This window comes from Cryptomeria japonica, chromosome 6 (genome assembly GCF_030272615.1).
Source record: "Cryptomeria japonica chromosome 6, Sugi_1.0, whole genome shotgun sequence".
Lineage (NCBI taxonomy): Eukaryota > Viridiplantae > Streptophyta > Pinopsida > Cupressales > Cupressaceae > Cryptomeria > Cryptomeria japonica.
In genome coordinates this window covers 234,366,012-234,393,151 of record NC_081410.1, presented here as the reverse complement: position 1 = coordinate 234,393,151, position 27,140 = coordinate 234,366,012, and the positions used below count along the sequence as shown (strand labels likewise).

Genomic DNA, 27,140 nt, shown 5'->3' with positions numbered 1-27,140 from the left:
CCCGCTTCCAAATAGATCAAAGTCACTGTAATGACCCTTATAAGATTTTCTCTATCTCCACAGTCTAATGGGACTATGATACTTAGGATTCTTAGGGTTTTGATTAGAAATGTCTAATGGAATTATCTTATGTAATATCCAAATCAAGAAGGGCTTAATTTGTGAGATTTACATGAATATGGAATGACATAATAGAACCTTCTTAATTGATATGAAATTCAATATGCAATGGATCTTTAAAATGTGCTAAGTTCATTTGTGTAAAATGTGGAAATTCGATTTGGCAATTTGCAACATAGAAGGGAGAATCACGAAATCAATTTCACTTGAAACCTTTACATTCAGAAGAGGGAAAGGAATCCACTAGATCCAGTCACAAATTAGACAATGACTGAATACTGAGTGGATTGATTAATTATTGTGGGATTTTCCTCTCTTTTGTAAGTTGAAATGCTGAATTAAGGTAAAGTGCTGAAAAATGAAGGTAAAATTGAGAAAACAGTGAGCTACAGATGTGGGATTTTCGCATGCACCTGGATCTAAGTAGTATAAGCCGAGTCGGATCTAATCCTTGAAAAAGCTCCTAAAAAGCCGGGACCATGGCGCGCATCACAACGGTCCTCTGAACTTTTTGCACGCAAAAGGGGGATGATTCGTCTCCGTGGATAAAGCTTATTCTGAAGAGTACAGATCTGTACCTGTTTCTTGCACACAGAAAGAAAGGGAAAAAGGTTGGGAATAGGGACTTGCCTTAAGTCAAACCCCTGTTTGGGAATTAACCATGAAATTGAAATAAAAATAATTAAAATGATTGTAAGGAAAGATTCTCCTTTTAAAGGAGATGTTGAATTATGACTGAAAATTGAATGATGGTACCTCCTTGTGAAGTTTGGCTTGCCTCCACATGGAATTAGAGTTTCATGAAATAGGATGTAAATCTCCACTTCAACGCTTGAATCTTGACTTTATTGCTGCTCTAAGGCTTGAAGGAAGATTGAAAATGCTCAATTGCTCTTGAATGCTTAATTGCTTGATGTCGTATGTGTGCTCTTTCTAATTGATGGATGCTTGTGTATCTCTCCAAATGAGAGGGGAAATCCTCTTTATATACTTGCCCGCTGCGAAAATGAATTAATTTTTCGACATGAGCCGACATGGAGAGGGGGATCCCACTCAAATTTAAAATGCTGCATTGGGTTTTCAGGGGCCTTAAATTAGGGTGGACCATGGCGTGGTGCCATGGTCCTGCCCTATTTTGGGGTAGGCTTAAGGTGCTTGATGAGGTGCATTTTGAGTTTTATGGCATTTGTGATGTGCTTGAGCATAATCAGGTCTTCAATCAGGTTGAGGGGTGCAAACAGTAAGGTGAAGACCCAAATGCGGTCAAAATTGCAAAGAGGTGCAATTTGAGGACGCTACAATTTGAATTTTGATGGTATTATTGTCTATAAGAATACTGGTTCAGCATTTTAGTTGGTAAGATTTCTGTCCCTGACTTATTTCCTTATGATCATGCGATTTGAACTGGTTATGAATCTGATCGCAATTACAATTTCTGTTACCCCTCCTGTTATGGTTGTGTGTTTGTCCACCCCCTTTACGCTGTCTTTGCTATGATCCCTCTTCGTGTATGCGTCCTTTACCTTGCAATCAGATGGTTTCTCTCCCACCTCTCACTTGGTTGACTATTGGCTCGTGTGAGCACTGCAGTTATGAAGAAATATATATAACAAACATTCCGTGATGATTCTTGAATGGATGATGTGTTGTATATAAATATCTCATTAATGGGATGGAAGGTTATGTCTTTCCCATCAGTCATCTTCCTTCGAAGAGTGGCATCTTTTAGTTAATTGTGTTTACCTTTTATTTAACCGTTTGAATGCCATTAACTCAATAAAATCACTTCCTTGTGCTTATGTCTCTTTACCAATATCATGCGGTTATAGATTAATAAAGATCGCTGCTTTCTGTAAGGTTGAGATCAGAGTTTTAACCAATAATGAGGTTGATGCCTTAATTGATAATAAACCGTTCCTCATCTATATGCCTTGATCACTGTGCATGTACCATTCTTTGCATTTACGTAGGGTCAGACTTGTGCTTTGCTTGATTTGCCTTTCAGAAAATTGTGAAGTCTTGTTCCAAGACAATTTTCTCTAATTGACAAAGCCATTAATGTGTACTATTTTGTCATTATAGGAAAATGAATAATCCAGGGCTTTTCAAATATAAAATTTTGGACATAAAAACTTTGAGCAGCGAGTAACATTATTGAGTTAGCCAAAAGTGTTATCAACTAGTCTGAATTCGATGCAAGGATAATCATAAACATGGAGTCTGGTAGGTTTGATGCAACTCTATCAAAATTTATATGCATAGGGTGACTCAAAAGTCTCATACATCGCCAAGAAAGTTTGACTTGATTTTTAGATACCTCCAATGATATTAGAAAACCACAGTGTGCAAATCTAGGCAGATGAAACTATGTTTGCTCTAACCTTGACAACATATAGTTGTTCTTTGATGTGATTTCGTAATGCTTGCCCCAAATCAAGCAAGATTCAAACCCTCCAATATAATGAACTGAGTGGGTTTGTCTCCACATGATGGATTATCTTGCCGCCTTCAGTAATCCACGGCCCCACTTTCATGTGATTCCAAACAGCGTTTCAATGTGACATTGAAAACTCAGCACCTTGGAGTGGTGACACCTATATATCCATACTTAGTTATCCAAAACATAATTGCATTTATCCATTTATAGATTGAGAAATATCATTACAATGCTAGACTATCCTTGCCTTGATGTTCTCTAGGTTGTGGACAAGAAACAATAGGATCTAAATGTAAGGCAAACACCTTTTCGAATGTAACCATGTGATGATTCCAAGAAGAAAAAGTCGGGAAAACTTTGATACCAGTCTGTTGCTCTCTATGTTAGTGACCTAGCAAAAAATCTCATCCACGTGTTTTCATCTTCAAACTTATATTTTTCCATGAAATTTGAAAACACTCTAACATCTCCATCCCCGTCATGATGATCATACCCATCATATCTAGGTATTAATTTGTATATCTTAGGTTTCATTGTTTGCCTTTCATAATTGAGCCAAGAAAGGTCAAGCTGCGTGTAAATGGGATGAAGTGGAACCACAGGGTATGGAGAAACATGTATTTCAGAAACAGCAGGGTACCTTTTTGATTCAAGGGCCTTGAACTTGTCTTCATATTGTTGTTTTCCATCCTTTTTAAGCTCTTCTATTCTCAACTCATTTTCAAATATGGATGCCAGATGGAATGAATGTGAAATTTTATTTTGTGTTGCATTGCATGAACAGCATGGAGGTTCATACTCATAATATTCTTGGACATTTGATCTATTATCACATCTAGGGTTTGACTTTTATGTTTCATACGATGAAGCATTGCTAAGGGATATGAGCCCATTCCAACCATCCATTGCTGGTTACAAATTACTTGCGCAATTTAGAAAAGAGAAAAGAACAAAAAACTTTTCTCTTTACCAAAAAGGATACCATTCTTCAAAGTTCAAATTTTGGAAGAAAAGAACTTGTACGTTTTGTCCAATTGTAGTCACTTAAATTTTGTGCTCATGAAACATGAGAAGTAGCAATAACTTCGTTCTTTGATAATAGAGTTGCCATTTCACAAAAAATGAGGAAGTCCTTGAAGTACCTTGAATCTCCAAGGCATAATTCCGATTTTGGGTTGTAGCTACCAGCATAGTCTTCCATATCTTCTCAACCCACCAACCCTTTCCATTCTTGGTGCCAGTTTGTTGGCGTAGGTTGATAGACTATGAACTTTAACACAATAAAATGCAAATTTTATACTACTAATAATGACAACAAATCACTTTTAGGTTCTCTCTAGCAACGATGCTGTTTAGTTGGGTTCCAAAACCATTGCTTCACTTCATAGAACAAAATTTCACTCACAAGACCAAGGTTGTTGCTATGCAAGTGAAATCAGCTCATCAACAAAACATGGAGGGTTAATGGTCAACTATGTGAGAATGGGTTATTTCTCCTATGTTTCAAGCTTAGCTTAGACTCAGGAGGGTGTTCTTAGAGCCATAGCTCAACAAGTATTTGAAGCAAACAAAGTGGACAACAAAAAATAACTACAACCAAACCCAATTGAATATTTGGCTTAAGATACTACCGCTAGGTCAAGAAAATCTGGCTTCATAAAACCTCTATATAGCTGACATGATTGTAAAAGCACGACCCACATAGAATGAATCCATTCGAGGTTCACTGAAGATAGTTGCCTTGGTTATATTGACAATCATGAATATGTGAGTTGTGATGTCCCCATCTCTGAGAGCAAACATTCTAAGTGCATAGGGGCATAGTTCACCGAGGTGGTCCAAATTCGAGAAGTCTCCTATGGAGACAAATTTTTAAGTAAGGTTAGAAATTGTAAATGCAAGTCCACGATAAAGACAATACACAATCAGAAGATTCATCATTATTGATGATATAAGTGGATTGACTATGGAAGGATAAGGGAATTGAGATTACAAGCAGCATCATAGCAAGTCTCCAATGTATACACCCAATACTTCCAAAGAATTAAGTGGCAATACTATACAAGAATCGTAAACTATTTGTGAATGGTGAAGTCGACTACTAGTGATTGTGGAGGGGTAACGTCATTAGCAAAAACAGCGATTTCTCATTGAACGATACTCCTAATCTGTAGAGCTTGTTTTATTAAAGGATGATGATTATTCTAGCGAAAAAGACTACGAATAATAAATAGCATCGACTTAATGATATAGATTAGCATATAACAAGCTGTCAAATTATCAATCGGTATCTTCTTAAAAAGTCACGTGTGGGTCTCATGCACAAGGAGGTGCGATGAAGAAACACCTCTCATCCACTATCAAGCATCGATACTTCAAGGAGATCGACACCGTTCCATTTAGCATCATCAGATTATTTTTGCCTTTTTTATTCTCTTCCATATTTGGATTGCTCTATCGAGCAGTGGCCTTTTCAGGGCAATTTGGAAGGCATCAGGGGATTTTGTCTTTGAAGGACAAGTCAGATATAAGCATTCAGGACCAGGGATCAAAATATATGGATAAATGGCAGCGATTACCAAGAAGAGGTATGGTTAAGATTCAAAAAATACAAGTACAATTCAGTAATGGGATTATTTAATACTCTAGTTGATGAGCTAGGAGAAGATTATGTTAATCACATACAATAAGACTGCATAATCATGATAGAGCTGACTTCCTATACTTGGATAGCAATTATGTCGGACAAGACAATAATTGTAAACAACGGTACTACGATTCACAAAGAATAGCAGAGACAAGTCAAAAGGAACAATGATTACATTCTTTAATGTGGTTGATTCTCCAAGAAAAGTATAAACAATAGACATAAAGGAGGCACCCAAGTAAGAGACAACTAATTACCTAAAGGAAGCAACTTAACCCTGACATGATGCAACTTGTAATGGGATATTAAAGATATGTTAATATTGTGATTTTACCATAAGCAAAAGGGTGTGCTTATGTTTAAAGGAAAGCTCTTAAGAAAGAGATGCCTCCCTTAAAGAATGAAAAGTGGTGTCTTCTGGGAACTGCCTCGTTTGGTAAACTTATATAATGAGTTTGGTGAAGTGGGATTAAGAGGGGGAATAAGGTGGGGTATGTGTGAATAAAGAAAAGACAGATCAAGCATAGTAGAAGGAGAGTAACATGAGGATCATTTCAGATTTGAGAAGATATGAAGGAGACTTTGAGGAAACCGAGAAAAGAGTTTTTATAGGAGATTTATATGAGGAGATTGTAAATGGATTTGAGGCAGATTATAAGGAAGAGATTGTGATCTCTTTCTATCAGACTTGAGACCAGATCTATAGAAGATCCAAAGCAGCAATGTATAAAATTGGAGCATAAATTTCAAGTATACAAATCAGAGAATGTTATGAAGATAAGTTCTATCCTCTGAACTATTCTTAAATTTTTTAGTTAAATATCATAATGAAATGTATTCAGTTTTGACAAAATTATGTTTATTATTATGTTACAACTCTCACGTCAAGTTAAAATTGTTGTCCTAGGAGTAACATAAGGAAAATCTCAAACGGGGACATTACAGTGGTATCAGAGCTATGATCCCGCCATCTTGTAGGGTAAAGATGAATTAATGAATCATTCTAGTTAACAATATGTGAATCCATGTGTATACTCCGTGTTTGTATATATACAAGTGTATACCTTGTGTATGCTTTGTGTTTTTCATACATTCATGTTTATGCTCCTCGTTTTCAAATGTATGCTCTGTGTTTGGCTCTATGCCTTAAATTAATCTAGTATATGTAAATAACCAAAGGAACCAGAAAGGATATGAAAAAATAAGAATATTGAACACTATTACTATTATGACATTAATGTTATGGTCAAGTGTTTAGTATGTATCACGAAATAATCTTTAATATATTTTAGATGAAAGTAAATGCTGAACCCCATCATGGATGGAGGAGGAGATGTGGATATGAGGGTAAAAGTTGGTCATCTAAGTAGTATACCTTGTGTGGGGTCATAGTCTTGCCACCAAGGCCAAGAGGGTCAAAGTCTTGCTCTTCGGCTTAGAATGAACTAACTAGGAACCCCACCATGATGTCAATACCACTCCTACCATGATAAGCTATAATGGAAGATGTAGGTAAGAGGATTAAGGTTGCCATCTAAGTAGGATACCTTGGGTGGATGCCAAAGTTTTGCCACCAAGGCCAAGAGTGTTAAAGCCTCACTCTTGGGCTTAGATTGGACAAGTTGAGAATCCCGCTACATAAGAGAGGTAGGTAAGAGGGTATAAGGTTGCCATCTAAGTAGTATACCTTGTGTTGATGTCAGAGTTTTGCCATCAAGGTCAAGAGGGTCAAAGTCTCACTCTTCTGCTTAGATTGGACAAACTAAGGACCCCACTACGATCTCCATAATGAACTATGAACTATAAGGATGAGGCATGGATAGGCAAGCAAGACAAGTACCTATTAAGTAGTATACCTTGGGTGGATGTCAAAGTCCTGCCACTAGGGCCAAGTGGGCCAAAGTTAAGCTCTTGGGCTTAGTATGGGTTAATTTGGTCAAACCTATCATGTCCCCATCTCTATGCTTGATCATGAATGGTAATGTAAGAGATGTGTTTAGTAACTCTAACAATATCATTGGATTTGTATATATATATATATATATATATATGCACTTGTGTTCTCCATGCTGTGATTGCAAGGCTTATATTTAAAGGCATGGTGAAGAAATAATCATTTGAATCAATAATTTTTAAGAATGCTTGTTGGCAAGCATTTCCAAGGAGGGGAGACTGCGATGTCCTCATTTTTGAGAGCAAACATTCTAAGTGCATAGGGGCATAGTTAATCGAGGTGGTCAAAATTTGGGAAGTCTCCTATGGAAAGAAATTTGAAAGCAAGGTTTGAAATTGTAAATGCAAGTCCACGGTAAAGACAATCATCATGATAGTAGTACACAATTAGAAGATTCATCATTTTCGATTATATAAATGGATTGACTATGGAAGGATAAGGGCATTAAGATTACAAGCAATATCATTGTAAGTCTCCAATGTATACACCCAATACTTCTGAAGGATAAAGTGGCAATATTATACAAGAACTGTAAACTATTTGTGAATGGTGAAATCGACTACTAGCGATTGTGGAGGGGTAACGTTTTTAGCAAAAACAACGATTTATCATCGAATGATACTCCTAATCTTAAGAGCATCGTCTTATTAAAGGACAACAACTATTGGAGCTATTCTACCTAAGAGACTACAAATAATAAATAGCATTGACTTAATGATATCGGTTAGCATATCACAAGATTGTCAAATTATCAATCGCTATCTTCTTAAAAAGTCACATGTGGGTCTCATGCACAAGGAGGTGCGATGAAGAGACACCTCTCACCCACTATCAAGCATCGATACTTTAAGGAGAACAACACACCGTTCCATTTAGCATCATCGGATTATTTTTTTCATTTTTTATTCTTTTCAATGTTTGGATCACTCTATCGAGCATTGGCCTTCTCAAGGTAATTCAGAAGGTATCAGGGGATTTTGTCGTTGAAGGACAAGTCAGATATAAGCATTCAGGAACAGGGATTAGAATATATGGATAAATGACAATAATTACCAAGAAGAGGTACGGTTGAGATTTAAGAAAAAACAAGTAAGATTCAGAAATCTCTAGTTGATGAGCTAGGAGAAGATTATGTTAATCACACACAATAAGACCGCATAATCATGATAGAGCCGACTTCCTATACTTGGATAGCGATTATGTTGGATAAGATGTAAACAATGGTACTATGATTCACAAAGAGTAGAAAAGACAAGTCAAAAGGAACAACAATTACATTCTTCAATGTAATTGATTCTCCAAGAAAAATATCAACAATAGACAAAAGGAAGCACCCAAGTAAGAGACAACTAATTACCTAAAGGAAGCGACTTAACCTTGACATTATGCGACTTGTAATGGGATATTAAAGATATGTTAATATTTGTGATGTTACTGTAAGCAAAAGGGTGTGCTTATGTTTAAAGGAAAGCTCTTAAGAAAGAGATGGTTCCCTTAAAGAATGAAAAGTGGTGTCTTTTGGGAACTGCCTCTTTTGGTAATCTTATATAATGAGTTTGGTGAAGTGTGATTAAGAGGGGGAGTAAGGTGGTGTATGTGTGAATAAAGAAAACACAGATCAAGCACAATAGAAGGAGAGTAACATGAGGATCATTTCAGATTTGAGAAGATATGAAGGAGACTTTGAGGAAATTGAGAAAAGAGTTTTTATGGCAGATTATATGAGGAGATTGTGAAGTATGTATGACAGACTTGTGTGAAGTTTGTAATCTGATTTATGACAGATTTTAAGGTGAAATAAAGAGTTCCACTATAGCAAATCTAAGGAGAAAGTATTGTTGCAGTCCTACACCAGATTTATAGAGCAACTTGAAGAGGAAAATTGATAGCATTGATTGTAAAGATAAGTTCTAACTTCCGAACTATCCTTAGAATTTTAAAATAAATGTTATAATGAAATGTATTCAGTTTTGATAAAATTATATTTACTAATATATTACAACTCTCACTTTAAGTTAAAAATGCCGTTTCAGGAGTGAGTAAGGGTAAACCCCAAAGGGGGACATTACATGGGTGTTTTTATTCCTAAATTATTGATTAACTTTTTCAATTTGTTTAAAGATACAAGATTAGTACATGGTTCTAGATTGTTGCCTATTCCGTTGGGCAATAGGGTTACTATAGGTTGGAAGAGAACAAACTAAGATTAAAGAACAAGGAGTTGTGTATTTGCATACAACAAAGATAATGAAAATTTTAATAGAGCATACCTAGTTTTCCAAAACATAATTGCATATATCCATATATCCACTTATAGATTGAGAAATGTCATTGCTAGGCTTTCTAGTGTTTTTAGAATGCAATCACATTCATCTAACCCATTGTTACATTTATGCGAATAAATTTGACAAGAGAAAATCCCTAGATACGATTAGAAACTTTCTTCTATCTTTTCCTAATGCTCTGGAGACATTTTGCTACAAAATCACCCGCAATATTAATTCTCTTTGATTCCATATGCTTGTACCCATGAAACAAATTGAGTGGGAATTTCTTGCTATCCTGAAACACATTGGCTACATGCAAACATTTGGAGAACCATCCAGTAACCAACCTCCTTTGCAAAATGAACAAAATTGTCTTTTTAACTCTTGTTGGGCAAAACCCTAGCTTATGCCATTGTAGCATCTTGGATAGCAACAAATTGCAAGCAATGTCACCCAAAATGGGCATCCTAGATTGAAAAGTAAGCATTTGAAGTGACCTGGATATTTGGAAAAGACATCGCCATTAATGCAAGTAGTTGGGTGAAAAATACTCAACGCCATTTCATTTGGCACACAAAACCTTTTTGAAATGTGGTTAAGTGATATGGTTTTGCTTTGTGTGTAGTTTTTCTTATTGCAAGCTTGTGGTTGTGTTCTTTGGTACTACGAGTGCTTATTGGCATTGCAGAAAATATTTGAAGCTCAATATAGATCTCCAACAAATGTTATAGGCCTTCCTTTGTCTCTTTGGCCTTTGCTGGCATGTCAACACATGGGCAAGATCCAATACTACATCAGGCCTTGGAGGTTGTTACAAAACCACCTCAAACATCCCGATGACATTACGTTCCTTTTTGGCATTTGGAGATGTTACAAAATTGCACAAAAGATTGAAACATGTGCTTGTTTATTTCCTTAAGATATTCTTGATAATAATCAAACCTTGTTTGCATTGGGGATAGTTATAAACCCACCTCACACAATTGTTTGCTTCAAACAAAGGCTTTTCTTTTTGATATCGACAAAACATGGTGGCAAAATGCCCTTGTTTGTAACCAAAGGTGTTTCTATAGACACCTCAAATCTCTGTTGTGCCCAAAACTTTGCCTTCTATTCTTGTTGGTGAATCTTAGAAATTCGTAATTCGTTAGCATTTTGGAGAAGTTACAAATTTATGTCAAGCTCCAAAAAGGTCATCAAAACCTTGTTGGGAGTCAACACATGTTTTAAAACTCAATGATATCGTTAAAATGCAAAGCTACAAGCCTTTCTCTTTGACAATGAAGAAGTCAGAAAAATAATGTTTAGCCTTGATGAGGCTATCAAAATCTTGTCAGGAGTTGACACAGGTATTGGAACCACTTATAAGTGTCTTTCCTATTGGTGGTTGAACTAATTGCGGTAACATAGGGTGGTTTGCAAACCAACCCAAATCATTGACAAAGATACAGAGTTTCTAACTCCTTCACAATTCATGCCAAGGCTAAAGATTAAGAACAAAGGGGACCAGGCCAACAAACAAAATAATCCCTCTCCAAACCAGCACATGAACAAAAAACAAAGCTTTCAGAATAAACTTTGGAGGCAATAAGGCAAAACTGGAGTCAACCATGAAATATTTTGCAAATTTTTAACAAAGCTGTAGTAGAAGAAAAACCCTAAACTACACACTGGGCAATTTCTTATATGTAAATAATTTTGGTAATTGTGTAAACTCAGTTAAGGACGTTATTTAGAATACTTAGACAATGCTCTTTTTCATGGACAACACTAAAGGTGCAACATTTAGCATATAAGAGCAAAAGAAGTGAACCAAGACGCAACCTCCTCAGACCTCCACACCATGTCAATGCTGCACAACTTTTGGAAGTAATGGAATTTGAAAGTAGTGCCGTCTTTGAAATAATCCATGGCTTGCAAATGTGCAAAACAGCTTGTAGTGTTGTGCAAAATTAATGCCCTCAGAGGGAAACAATGCAAGTGTTAGCTATTCCTTGAATTATTGCTTTGTTGGAGATGGCTGGCAAAATAGCTTGTTGGATTTTATCATGACATGATGGCCTCCATTGTCATGCAATGTTTTATTTCCTCTTGTATGGTTCAATCTTTTTTAATGGCTCATATATCAATTTTACAGATAAGGCAAGAACTCTCTAATACCCATTTTTCGAGAAGTAATAGACATACAAAAAATGTACAAATATATTTATACCAACAAGTGGCAAGAGGCAAGTCCCTATTGCAATGTTAAATATATAATACAACATTAAGGTGATAATGGTACTCTTGGAGTTGTGATTAATTATTATTCGTGACATCAGGTGAATCATTTTAAAATCTCAGATTTGGCAAAAACTCGGCAGGGCTGAATTTTGGTTCAGACTCAGCAATCAATTAAAACTCAAGAAAATTTCTGGACATTAAAAGAAACATGTACTTGTAAAATGATCTAAAGAAGCATGCATAAAACTGAATTCAGTGAACTGGTAATTAGTTTTTGATTCATTTGTAGATTAAAAAAGAAGTTTTATACACATCATGTTGTCAACAGTCATATGATTATACAACTCAAACATCATATTGTCATGTCATATGATTAAATAGTAAATACGCAACAACATCTGTTGCAGCTACACGTGTGACTCATTCTACTTATCCTCATATGAAGAAAGGAGAGAATTAACCTGTTGTATAACCTTGGGCTTTATTTTATCACAAAATAAAATATCTCTTTTGTGGATTTTGAGAAAATGATATTTGAGATTTTTGATTCCTTCTTTTATCGTCATCCCAAAATAATTACATTGCTGGTCCTGTTTTTCTCCCTAGGGTTCCATGGTTCCAAGTAGGGTCCCTTGTGTTGCCACCAACCCTGTTGTTTCCCAATGCCATATCTCAAACAAAAATTGAATTTGAAGCCCTAGCATAAACCAAAAAAGAAGTTTAAAGGTTATAAAATGTGAACCCTAGCAGCTAGTTCAATAATAGAAAAAATAAAAAAATAAATTATAAAACCCTAGAATGATAGTAAAAAATAAAACAAAAATCTAAAAATAAAAAACAGAAGTAGGGACGTTGTTACATAGTTTTCAAAATACTGCCAAAAAGCTTGTCAAATCAGTCCAGGATTACACAATATCTTTTGAAATCACTTGCAAATGCACTGGATGTTGGCAGTGTGTTGAGGGAGTGAAAAATGACATGAAAAAGGTGAAAACTAATGGGTTTTGATGCTTTTTCTGCTGTTTACTGTTATTATGCACCAGTGGGCTAGTTTTTCATATTTACTTATGAATTTTGACAAGTAAGCCCCAAAAAACTTGCTGGTGAGTTACTCACCCAAAGAGTTTGCCCTGCGAGTGCTTGCAAGTTGGTGAATTTATCTGTGGAACAAATAACAAAATATTTGATTGCTTCTCCAATTATTAGATTACTAACAATGTATGTATTGTTTCAATGAAATGCTTGGTTTGCAGTCCTTTAGGACACTGTGTACAGGGCCAACTCTTATGGTACAACACATTTAACAATTAACCAAAAGCTTAGTTTTATAATGAGTTTAATGCAAATGATCTGTTTAATCCTTTAAAAATGCAGCTGAAATTTGTCATTGAGGATAATTTGTAAACACATAAGAAAGCATACAGGGCAATTGAGCACTGATGCATAGTGATCTCACCTTGTCAACTATAAACTTATTTGAGAAGAAAAATGCTTATTGGTAGTGCTTTTCCAGTTTAAAAGGACCGTAACCCTGTTTACTTGTTATTGTAAGATGATTACAGTCACTAACATTTTTTATTTGCTAAGAATGTTGAGATATGATTACTTATAATTAATCATGTGTCAAGAGTGATTTAGCTTTGGCAAAGTTTATATTGGTCTATTATTTTATCTATTTTGTGTTTATGTTGTATATGTGAATTGTGACAGCATTGGGGTGTAGGACTCATTTAACTATTCCCAACTTACTGACATAAATATTGAAGTACTTCGTAGGCATTTAACAGCATGGTAAAATGTATGATAATGTTTGCTTTCGATTTCTTTTGATTTTACATGATATGACGTAGATTGCCATTTAGAATTTTGTTTTTCAGTAAATGAAATTGATTGCTTTCTGTTTTCACATATTAGTCTATATTGAGGGTTCTATTATTAGATTCAGTAGCTAGGTGGAGTTTGATTTTCTTCTTTTAAAATGGTAAACTTAGCATCAAATACTATAGTGAAACTTAATGTTGTGATCTTTAAAAAGGTAAATCTGGTGAATTGATCTCTATACATTCCTTTTACTTGATGAGTTGTTTTTGGCTTTTTTTTTTCTTTGAAAAAGGAAAGTTTGATCATCATTCTTTAATACATTTTGATTTGAAGAGTTATATTTGTCTGAGAATTTTGAACTTTGAAAGGAACCTTGCAAGGCCAATGACGTAGTCGTTATGATGAGATATATCACCAGAAATTTACGTGGAACTTTAATTATCATCTTAAATTAAGTGCTAAATCTATTCTATGTATTTCTTCGGTTGCTTCCATTGTTTTTAGTTTTTCTTAAATTTAAACTGGTAGCTTCTAAGTACTTTTTCTTGTAGCAAAAACATTTCTGCAAACAATGCTGACTTTTATTATTTTCTAGATGATGAATCACATCCAATTAATGGGAAAAGGAAGCAGGCGTTGACAGATGAAGATGTGAAAAAAAGGAAGAGGGAAACGCCTAGCTTCACAGAACATTGCAAGGCATTGGGGAAACTTGATTTCCCCAAAGTATTTTTAGTATTAAATTATGTTGCACCGTACGTTTGAGTTTGATATTGTTACGTTTTTGTGATGGTACAAATGAGCCCTTCTTTTGTAATAAGATGCAATGTTGATAATGTTTGCAATGCTAAATTCTGGTTGATTGCCATCTTAACAGATACGTACTCGAAGAAGTATTATCTATTCAGGATATAAAAAATCTGTACGGATTAGAAATTACCGATATTGAAACAAATATTAGGCAGGCATTGGCCAGGACAGTAGGTCGAACTTGTTTTTCTGAAGAGAAGGTGCATCTTTTCTGCACATGTTACATTTTGTTTTTCTTTGTATTGTCATTCTTAATATTCCTGCATTACATCTACAAGAACAAAAAAGCTACATATGGGTGCCACATTTAAGAGGTCTTATCTTCAAAATGCAAAGAGTCAACACGTTTGGTCTTGAACCTACTTGCAAACATCTTATTCAAATCTCTCATCTCTACTCGTAATATGTTCAACTAAGTTTTCTCATAATAGTCAAGCTCTCTTACAATGGGGATTGACCACCCTTGATATTAGAGTTAAACGTTTTTCACAAAAGAATGAAATTGTAAAATTCCACAGCTAGCCATTGTCCTATATCAGACAGGTATATCCAAGATTATCTCTTTCCAATGCCAAGGAGCCACAAAGGCTACTATAATGTGCTTGAATCCACAACTCTAGTTGTTTCACATTCTCAAAAGATATGTATTTCTATTTCTTCTTCTTGTTATGTATGTAATACTATCGTTGTGACTGAATCCAGTTTTCTTCAATATGCAAATAGTTGTGTTGCTCTTCCAAGCAGGTACCTTGGATATCTTTAACATGAATTTTGTACTAAATAGTTTTTGCTATCTTTGTCTTTTGAAAAACTTGTAAGGTTGGCATCATTATATATCTTCCCTGATTAATAATAAATTTCTTCATAGTTGAAAAACTTGTATTCGGCAATAGCTCTTCTAATCCAAAATTTTCGATCACTCAAGACTTTACTAGGAATTTGGCAAAATTTTGAACATTAAAAAACTATAAATTTGTAATAAATTTCTTGAAAAACATTCCTACTACTAAATTTAGAGAACATATTATTGATTTCTTTCATATATAGGTCAAAATTGGTGTTCAATACACATCATACACCAAAAAATGAGTTCCAGACCAAAGTTGCATGGCCACTGATACAGAAACGGAAAAAGATACTGATACAGCCATTTTTCAAGACCTTTCATGTGGATACGGTAGGATACATCATACATACATACATATATAAGAAAATTTAGCAAAGTTGGATAAAATATTTAAAAAAAAACACATTTTTAAGTTTTTAGAGAAGATTTAGCAAAGTAGGATATGACATTCATAAAGAACGCATAGACATATATATAACGCAATTTTCTAAGTTATAAGAGAAGATATTCATTAATCTATATATATATTACAATTTTTTAAGTTATTAGAGAAAATTTAGCAAAGTAGGATACAACATTTAAAAAAAACACATACACATATATAACACATCTTTCTAAGCTATTAAGAAGATTTAGCAAAGTAGGATATGACATTCATAAATAACACATACCATATATATAACGCAAGTTTCAAGGTCAACAAAATGTTGATTAATCTCATCATAGGGGAACGTTTATCTCTACCAATGTGGATCAAGGAGAGATGGTTGGGCAGCAAGAAGAGGAAGTTATCCCTGTGCTTGGAGCTATTTCTGGAAATAGACTCCTCAAGTTAAAACTAGATGATTACCTCAACTGATCCTGATGTAAAAGCAACAGAATCACCAAAAGATAAGGTAAAAGAATCAGATTTGAAAAAAGATAATATTTCCTGTCTTCCAGAAGTTCATGAAATATTGACAGAACAACAAATGATTGAGATGGTGGATCAAATTTTTCTTTAAGAAGGTTCAAAATAATTTGACCAAATAGCAGAGGAAGAACTCAGTAGAAATCTGGACTGTGACTTTTCCAAAACCCTCTCCATATCACAAACAGATAGAGAAGAGGGTCAGACAATCCTTCCATTTCTTTCAACTAGAGGAAGGCTGCCTGAAAGTAAAAGAACCCAGGAAGAAATTGCTGCTGGTATTCAAGCCACATTGAATAAAAGCTTCAAAACTAGGAAGGAAATAGCTACACCAGCTAGTTAGGGACCATCAGAAATTAACACTAGACTGAGAAGGGCTTGCTGCTCTTCTCAAGTGCAATGAGAGTTCTATCATGGAATGCTAGGGGCTTGAATGCCCTTACAAGAAACGCTTGATTAATCAAGTGTCAGTTAGACTCAAGTGAAGGTAATCTCATTCTTCTTCAAGAAACTAAATTCACAACAGATCAGGCTTAAGAGGTTTTCAGCAAATGGAAGAAATAGCAGTTATTTCATTCTCCAGCACAGGGAGCTTCTGGAGGATTAGCAGTTTTATGAAATGGTAAAATAAGTCGGATCAATTTAGCAGTTCCAACGCAACACTGGATGCTTTTAAAGGTTTCTTCATTTGATCTCACATTTTGGTTATTCAATGTTTATTCTCCTACATCAACGGTAGGAAAGAAGATGCTATGGGATAGTTTTGCTCCAGTTCTATCACAACTGAAGGAAGAAAAAGTCCTTTTAGGAGGAGATTTCAATGCAATATTAAATCCTAAGTAGAAAGAGGAGGCATAATCCTTCCCCATAAGGTAAGTGAAGATTTCCAAGATTTTATGGTGGACAATGACTTGTTAGATTGCCCTCCTCTGAATGTTATTTACACATGGACAAATAGATGTAAAGATTTCCGTTTGATTGCTGAAAGATTAGATAGATTTATAATATCTGCAGAATTGTCTGTTAAGTTATGGATCAGAATTATATAGGCGGCAGTACAGAAATAAAATTTCTCTGATTTGCTATAATCTGAAGCAATATATATCAATATATTGCTTGATATTGATTTTCCTTCAAGTGCTATATTTCTCCAATGTATTTAATTTGTTTGTTCTCAGTTTGCTGATCGTTAATTACATGCATATAAGAATATATATCGTTCACGAGTTTTGACTGAATGTGCACAGCATATAATTTATGGATTATACAGCATATAACTCTCACAGGCTTCACGTATAATCACCACAGATCATTCACTGACTATCGCATGTATAAGAACAGAATGTAATTCTACAGTCGTCGCTTCTAATGCCCCGATAGAAAGGATAAAATATCCGTTTCAAGGGACGTGAACAGACATGACCCCTATCAGGGTGACACAACAAAGAGGGGGTGCGTTTAAATTAACACCCGATAGGCGATCGTACTTAATTATCCATTAACAAATGGATACTAACTAAAACACTCCACGTAGAATATTGAACATGCAAATAATTAATAACTATAGTTAGTGGAAATGAGATCGCTGATAAGACAGTGATGAATAAGATATTGATAACAGTTAAGACAGCAGACAGGAGAAAGATATCTCCTGCTGCTATAACATCAACACTCCCTCTTAGCTAGGGAAATATCTTTCCAAATATCCATGCCATGGAGTCTCTCAACATGACACTCACAATGGCTACACCCATTTGTGGAAGAAAGTTCAACATGGAGTCACTCAACGTGATATCATAATGGAGTCACTCAACATGACGTCCACCATGGCTACTCCTATGTGTGGAAAGGAATATGTGCACAAGTGCCCATCATGGAGTCACTCAATGTGATGTTGTCATGGAGTCACTTAACATGATGTCCACTATGGTTACTCCCATGAGTGGAAAAACACAAGTATAAAGGATACATCACAGAGTCTCTCAACGTGATGTTGTCATGGAGTCTCTCAACATGACATCCACCATGGCTACTCCCAGAGGGTGGATAGAACCACATCTTTGTCTCAGAGATGGATAAGGGCTTTCACCTCAAATTTCTCCGTCTCAGAGAAAAAATGCATTAACAAGGGCTTTCACCTCAAATTTCTCCGTCTCAGAGAAAAAATGCATTAACAAGGGCTTTCACCTCAAATTTCTCCATCTCAGAGAAAAAATGCATTAACAAGGGCTTTCACCTCAAATTTCTCCGTCTCAGAGAAAAATGCATTAACAAGGGCTTTAACACAAATCATTAATGCTAAGCCTCCCTCTCAGCAAGGGCTTCAAGTACTAGTATCAACCCGCTGACCTTCTCGTCCAAAGTTGCCTTTGTTGGTTTGTTAGACTCCCTTTGAATGTTTAATTCCTCCTCTTTGAAGAAACTGATTGACTTTTAGATTAAGAAACCTTCTGAATCAACTTTAGAGCTTGGCTCCTTCTGAGATGTCCCCATGGCAATTTCCGTAGTAGAAGCAAGTAGTGTAGGTCTTAATTTGCAATCTTGAGCAAAGTGACCATACTTGTCATACCTGAAACATTGAATGTGAGAGAAATCCTTCTTCTTTGGATCTGGGGCAGAATCTGATTCTCTGTATCTATTCGTTTTTCTTCTTTTGCCTCTTTCTCTAGAAGTATGTGTAGCAAGAACTAGATTTTCTACATCATGATGGTTTCGCCCAATTCTTCTTGCTGCCAACTTGGACTCTTCTCGAATACAATCAGCTCAAAGACGATCAAACTTGGGCAACTTAGATCTCCCACTGATGCTTTGGATGAAGGGCTCCCAAGATTAGGGAAGACCATTTAGTGCCAACCAAAGTTTTAAAACTCGGACTCGCCATGGACTCAGCAAACCAAAAAATTGGACTCGGACTCGGACTCGTGAAAGACTCGCGAAAGACTCAACAAGGACTCGGAAAAAAAAACCGTACTTTTACAAAAACACGTAAAGAAATTAATGCATTTAGAGAACATAAGAGCCATAATTGAAACATTGCACATGTCATATGATCTCCAAACACTCAATATTTGAAATTTCATCATTCATACTCATAGAATCATACTCATTACTCATAGTTTCAAACTCTAAAATGTATAATAGCAGCATAAGTTTATAAATGTTTACAAAATTACATAATAATGATATGTCCAACTCCAAATGTGAAAAACAACAATAAACAAACTAAAGAGAAGACTACATCTTCCTCTTTGCACTTCTCGTAATATACTCAATTTTTTCAGGCCTTGAGCTAGAAGTAGTAGCAGTGGGTGTTGTGGTATCTAAATGGTGAGATGATTTTTCTTCTAAATGAAAGTCCTCATCTTCATCCTCCATTTCCTCCAATCTTGCCCCTGCTTCTTGTGATGCTCATCTCTCTATTTCTGCAAGTTCTTCGGTAAGGAGGACATCATCACCATCATTTTGTTCATTCACGGTCCAATCACCATATGGATGTGATGTCCCCGTCTAAACATGATAGAATTTAATGATAAATAATAATACAACCAAAAATATAGAATATATTTATAACCAAATAAAAAGAATAGAATAAAATCTTAATAATAATAATAAACAAGATTTAATATATAATTTATATTCATTAAATATTAATATTAATTTGATATTTATCAAATATTAATATAAATTCTGCAATATTATATTATTGACCAAATAACAATATAAATATTATAATAATACATTATTGCAAAAATAATATTACAAATACTGTATTATTAAATTATCAATATTATAATACATTATTGATAAAGTAATATTATTAATATTATATAATTAAATTATATAGATAAGTTGTAGAATTGTCATGCCCAATCAAACTGAAGATCAGGGGCCTTGTAACTTGTTTGGTTAAAAGGTTTTTTTTGATAGAAAATCAATAATAAAATTCTGTATTTTTCTTGAGATAGCATTTGGGACCCACCAGGTTGCTTCAACTTAGGAAATTGTCCCAACTTTCTAAGACAGCCAAGTAAGGGACATTACAGTGGTATCAGAGCATTGATCCTGCCATCCTGCAGGGTAAACACGAATTAATGAATCCATGTCTTAAAATTACACAACTATGAAATGTATAAGTAATCCATGATGAATATATTGAGCAAACTACTATGATAGTAATATAAGGAAGTACAAGGAGGGAGAACGCTAATGAGGTCCTCCTCTAAGTAGCCCACCTCATGGTAGTTGACTGGTGGTCCCATGAGGCCAAGGGGGTGTAAGACGGAGTCCACTGCTCTTGGACTTAGAAGGGAAGGACATTCAGAACACCCTATTGTATCTTTCCAAATTCTATCATAATTGATTATTAAAAAGGAGATAAAGGATGGGAGTGATGCCCACCTCATGGTAGTTGACCGGTGGTCCCATGAGGCCAAGGGGGCTCTGGCTTTCACTCCGCCCTTGGGCCTTAGGTAGAGGGTCTCTTGGACACCTCATCATTCCTCTTACTCCCATTTTCTTATGATTGAGCTCCTATAGGGAGTCGAACTAGACCCTAGTTAAGTTAATTTATGTTTAATTATCTTTCTTTAGGGATTTATATTATTAGTTCCAATGGTTTCCTAACATATTGCAGGATCTCAAACAAGGTTTGACAACAGGTGTATTTGTTTGTATACTCCGTGCTTGCATATATTCATACATATGTTTTAAGTAAGTGTGTATACTCCATGTATTCATGTGTATATTTTGTGTTTTCATTTGTATGCTTTGTGTTTGATTCATACTCTATATATGAATAACTAGAAAGATATAAGATGCATATATGTGTATATTTTTCCATGTATTGTTCAAATGTGATTGCAGATACAATAATCAAGATAATAGCATTGCTTGAGGGCAAGCAAATTCAAGGAGGGGAGATTGTGATGTCCCCATCTGAACATGATAGAATTTAATGATAAATAATAATACAACTAAAAATATAGAATATATTTATAACCAAATAAAAAGAATAGAATAAAATCTTAATAATAATAATAAACAAAATTTAATATATAATTCATATTCATTAAATATTAATATTAATTTCATATTTATCAAATAATAATATAAATTTTACAATATTATATTATTGACAAAATAACATTATAAATATTATAATAATACATTATTGCATAAAGAATATTACAAATACTGTATTATTAAATTATCGATATAATAATACATTACTGATAAAATAATATTATTAATATTATATAATTAAATTATATAGATAAGCTGCAGAATTCTCATGCCTCGTCAAACTGAAGATTAGGGGCCTTGTAACCTGTTTGGTTAAAAGGTTTTTTTTTGATAGAAAATCAATAATAAAATTCTGTATTTTTTTTGAGATAGCATTTGGGACCCACCAGGTTGCTTCAACTTAGGAAATTGTCCCAACTTTCTAAGACAGCCAAGTAAGGGACATTACAATGGATCGATTTCATCCAAGTCAATGGCCTCATGTGAAACACCCTCCACCTTTCTAACTCGAAGACGAAGGTTGTATCGAATGAAGACAAGATCATTTAACTGCTTTTGTGTCAATCTGTTTCTCTTCTTTGTGTGAATGCTGTCAAATACACTCCAATTTCGTTCAGACTTAGAAGCATTGCATGGCTAAGACAAAACACGAACGACTATCTTTTGAAGATTAGGCGTGCTAGCACCATAATTCTCCCACCATAAATCTACAAAAAACATTTAGAAATATTAGAATTGAGAAAAAAATGTAACAATCAAGTTTGTAGTTTTTTTCTTGCATTATTGAACTAAGTTAATTTTTTACTTGGTTGTTGTTTTCCTCTCCTATCAATTGCTAGTTGTGATGAGAAGAGTCTCCCCTCTACACTCTTGTAGATCTTGAACAGTGAACATTTACAAATTCATAAATAGATAGTCAAAGTGTCAAACTCAAATTCAATAATGAACATTTCCAAATTTCTAAATAAAGATAGACTCATAGAGCAATTGCAAATGTCAAATCTCACCTCCAACTCATCAAGAACCTTGTCTGTCAACTCAGGATCAGGTGCCATCTTATGAATACATGAAATAACACCTGCCATGACCTCCTCATCAGCCCTAAATGAATCAGAGAAGTAGAACTTCGGGTTCAAGAAGTAGGCGAAGGCATGTATCGGTTGGTGGAGTTGGTTTGTCCACCTACGATCAATGATGCGCCAAAGGATTTCACATTTTCTTGTATTTCCACGATAGTAATGTGAAATGGCCTCTTTGGCCCTATACATGGCCTCATAAATGAAACCCATTGGCATGTCCTCTCCATCCACCATACGAAGAACCCTTACCAAAGGTTCTGTCACCTAAAGAAATGAAAACAAATTTTAAATTAGTACAAAATTAACCTCTAAAAAATAAAATCAGCAAATAGATTATCTTGTATAAAATTTACTTTTGTGTTTGTTACTTACCGCAGTCAACTCCTCTCCACTTTTGTTGAACCCTTCATAAAAAACAATGCTTACAATCTTCTCTGCTTCAGGTTTTCTGGCGTATGTAGATCCCAACCAAGCATCAAACACAAACATCTGCTTAAGATGAGGAATGTCACTAAGAAAGCTCTGCAAAGTGATGAAGTGGCTAGCAAATCGTGTCACTCCAGGTAGCACAAGGTCCTTGCCATTTGTGTGTTTCCTCATCAAAGCAAGCACCCAAGTATGGTTGTAGATGAATTTGGTGACACTTCTTGCATCTTCAACCACCTTCTTCACCCACGCAATCTTCCCAATGTCCTCTAGCATCAAGTCCAAGCAATGTGCAACACAAGGACTCCATGTAATAGTAGGATGCCTCTGCATAAGCATTCTACCTATAGATACATATGCAGCTGCATTGTCCGTGATAATTTGGACAACAACATTTTCAACTCCAACTTCCTGAACCACCCTATCTAATAGATTACACAATGTCTTTGCATTTTTTATTTCATTTGAGGCATCAACAGACTTTAGGAATACCATTGCACCATTTGAAGCCACCAAGAAGTTGAGAAGAGTCCTATTTCGTCCATTTGCCCATCCATCAGATAAAATGCTGCATCCTTTTCTCTTCCAATATCTTTTCTGATCATCAATCACAACTTGTGTATTTTTTACAGCTTGCTCTAGCAATGGCCCACTGAAGTCATAACCTGTTGGGGCCTTAAACCTCTTACCCGCAACTATAAATGCATTAACCAAAAGCTTCCCAATACACATTGTTTGCTGCATTGAAAGGTATATTATTGTAAAACCAAAAGTTTGATGTTGCTATCCTTGCTTGTTCATGCTTCTCTCTATTCCATCCTGTACCTTCAAGCGAAGGTTGTGCACCTGGAGCATTGCATGGAACAAAAAAAATAGGGTCTATTCTTACAGAAGTGTCACTAGCCTCACCCTCATTGTCACCAAAAGATGAATGTGATTGACGACCACAAGTGTGACCAGTGGTTCCTGAAGTGGACAATGTGGGATTCATTGCAGCTACGGTGGCTTCTTTTGTTTTTTTCTTTTCTTCCTTTTGCATATCATGCTCAGCAAGAAGGGCCTTATCTCTCTAATAATCTCAGGAGTTGTATTGGGGCATATGTCCACACCATATCCAGGTATTTGTGCAAGGTGGTATTTTAATCTATTGATTCCACCAGTCATCCATTTTGTACATTTGGTGCAAGTGACCTCCCCCTTTTTGCTTCCTGCAATCCCATATTTCCATGCTTTATCTCTTTGTCTTCCTAACCTTGGGGTTGCCCTTGGAGTTGAACTTGCCATTGCTGAAATAACATGAAAAAAATAAAATAAGCAGGGTTTTATAGAAAATCAACAAAAAAAAATGACAATGAATCATTTGGGAAAAATAGCATTCAAAAACAAGAAAAAAAATTTGAGGAAATAACTTAGGAAAGAAAATAGAAAAAAATTTGGCAGCATATCCCCTTGTTTTTCAAGATTTTTTTTTAGTTTCAAAACATTGAAATGATTCAAATGAAAAAAAAAGAGAGAGAAAATCCTTACCTAGATCTCTCTTGCTGATTTTTTGTTCTTCCCTCTACTCCTCCAAACCCTTCTAACCTGCTATAACCAAAGAAAAACCAAAAAGAAGTGAGAAATAAAAAAAAAACTCGGTTTTTACCCTTTACGGGCATATTTTTCTGGGCCCGCGAGTCCTTGCGAAAGACTCGCGAGTCTTTCGCAGGGACTCGCGGCTCCCAAGGACTCGCGAGTCCGTGGCAAGTTTGTAGCGAGTCCGCGAGTTTTAAAACTATGATGGTCGTATACGTACTACCGTAGTCAGGTATACGTAGGGTGTATAGGTCAAATATATATAAATATAAATAAATAAGTGACTTCTCCCTTTTTGCTTCTAGGAATCCCATATTTCCATGCTTTATCTCTTTGTGTTCCTAGCCTTGGGGTTGCCCTTGGAGTTGAACTTGCCATTGCTGATTTAACATGAAAAAATAAAAAAATCAGCAGGGTTTTGTGGAAAATCAACAATAAAAATGATAATGAATCATTTGGGAAAAATAGCAATCAAAAACAAGAAAAAAATATAAGGGAATAAGTTAGGAAAGGAAATAGAAATTTTGTTGGCAAGCATATCCCCTTGTTTTTCAAGAATTTTTTGGATTTTCAAAACATGGAAATGAAAAAAAAAAGAGAGGAAAATTCTTTACTTAGATCTCTTTTGCTGATTTAATCTTCTTTGCTCTCCTCCTTCAAACCCTACAAACCTTTTTTCACCAAGAAACAAAAGCAAATGAATGAAAAAATTGAAAAAAAAAACACTTTTTATGGCTGCTGCGCGTAACTTCTGGGTCTCGCGAGACCGATTATTTGACTCGTGTGAGTCCATTAGAAAGACTCGCGAGTCTTTCATATAGACTCGCCAAGACTCGCCTCACGAGTCGACTCGTGGCGCCACTGGACTCGCGAGTCCGTGGCGAGTCCATGAGTTTTTAATCTATGGTGCCAACATAACTTGATATTTGTCTGCAATAAAAAAACCAATAGCGCTCAACTGATCTCTCAAATCAGCAATCTTCATAAAGAATGAGATGACAGAGTCTTCTTTATCCATTTTTACATGGTGAAGTTGTTGTCTCAAAGCAAGAGCTCTGCTAGTGTTGTTGATCTCATACATGCCTTTTAGAGTATCAAACATTTCTTTAGCTGACTTCAACTTGGAGATGATAGGTACTAGGTGATTCATCACAAAGTCTATCAAGATCTTCCTAGCTTTCGTGGCATTCTTCTTCCACTAGATTTTCTCAGTATCATTGGAAGGCTTGAGCATATCACTGTTAGACACAATGCACCACTGAGAGGGGGAGGGGGTGAATCAGTGGTTCTCAAAACTTTTCTTTTTGGCTTTCCTTTGTGGGTGACATCAATTTGTGAATCAAGCACAAGGTAGACTTACCGGTTAGTATTGAAACTAATTCAAATACACACACACACAAGGAGACATCACATAACACCAATATATACGAGGAAAACCCAATGTGGGAAAAACCTCGGTGAGGAATGTTGTTGGAGTCTACTGCTCCAATCCAACCTCACAGTAAAACACAGTTACATAGTTTAGGGCACCAACCCAAGGAGCTACAACCCCTGACTTTAGGGCACCAACCCAAGGAGCTACAACACCTAATAGATTTATGGGCTACAACCCAAAGGAGCACTAACCCCTACACCGAGCTACAACTCAGTGGTCACAATGCAAACTTCAAATACATAAGTTATTATCATGTTACAAGTGAATCTTGCAACCATATCAAATATCGTACTCTGTCGGTGAAGTACTTCTCTCTTCTACCGACTCACTCTTCTTCCTGCTCTGCACCTGCTGCTACTCTGTTGGATTTGCACCTCACTCTCTGCACGTCACCGGTTTCACACTCTGCTGGTGTAGTTACTACCGGTTCTTCTCTCCAACCGGTTGAAAGCTTCAACCAGATTCACTCTCCCTCTCTTGCTCGTTGAGCACTCGACTGATCTTGTCTTTACTTGCAGAAGTCTACAACTTCGCAATAACACAATATTCTCTCTATTCAACAACACAAAACAATCTCTTAGGCCATTTTACTTATAGCCCAACCGCCAAACGCTAATTCAAAACTCAACCGGTTAGGGTTTCTTCACCATCTTCGAGACATACCAATTCCAATCAGATCTTGCAAGATCTGATCTTTTTGACATCTGAATGCATATCTTCGCCAAAGTCGTGTTTCCTCGATCACACGCTTTAATCCTGGTGATTTGCTTTTTACCTTCTCAGCAAATCCTTCGGTTAGTCACAAGAGATCTGTCGGGCTGTTTCCTTCATCGCCTCGATCTTCTCAATCTCTTAGCTGGCTCGTAGTTGTCTTTCAGACCTGGAGCCTCAAACCCTTGCAATCCTTCTGCAACACATCCCGTGATTTGAGTGACGTTTCATTAAAGCTGACCAACCCTTGCAACAACCCCATCGTTGTACATTCTATCTTTATCCAACCGCGGGTTTGCCATGTTGACTCCATGTCGACTATCTGCCAGCTCAGCACTACCAGTTAGTCCAAGTAGGATCACCAACCAACCACCTTGCCGATTCCTCACTTCGGCCGGTTTGCTAACCCTTCCGGTCTCAACCATTCTACCAGTTGCCTTGTCATATCTGCTCTCATCTTGAGCTGTCGATGAAACTCTCAAACCGGTCTCCAGACTAGTAAGTCCTACCACAATGGGGAGGTCTCTTCTCTGCACCTTGCTTATATAACCGGTAGACTTACATACCGGTTACCACTTGTGGTGACATCATGTCATCATTCTTTCTTTAAGGCTCCATCTTCTTTCAGCTAGGTCAGATTCCTCTACTTACATCTATGCATCCTTTCTTTCTGATCAAGGATGTTCCTTGCTCTACGGTTTGTCAGAGTGACAAACACTTCAGACTTCCTCTGACTCTTCTCAAGATGACTGCAACTTCTTCCGGTGGGGACCCTGCTGTTTTGCAACCTCACAGCATACCGGTTCATTATTCTCTTCCAGTGTTGAAGTGATTCAGATAAAACATTATGCCTCTT

General features: G+C 35.9%; 1 protein-coding gene across 6 annotated transcripts in view; it reads left to right on the top strand.

The window, feature by feature from the left end:
* Positions 1–27,140, top strand: part of LOC131071474 (probable RNA-dependent RNA polymerase 5) — a 245,886-nt gene that overhangs the window by 7,368 nt on the left and 211,378 nt on the right. For all 6 annotated transcript variants that reach the window (XM_058007354.2, XM_058007352.2, XM_058007349.2 and 3 more), the window contains 2 exons: positions 14,065–14,224; positions 14,347–14,479. In XM_058007354.2, coding sequence (XP_057863337.1) covers positions 14,065–14,224; positions 14,347–14,479 — 293 coding nt within the window. The remainder of the gene's footprint in view (positions 1–14,064; positions 14,225–14,346; positions 14,480–27,140) is intronic.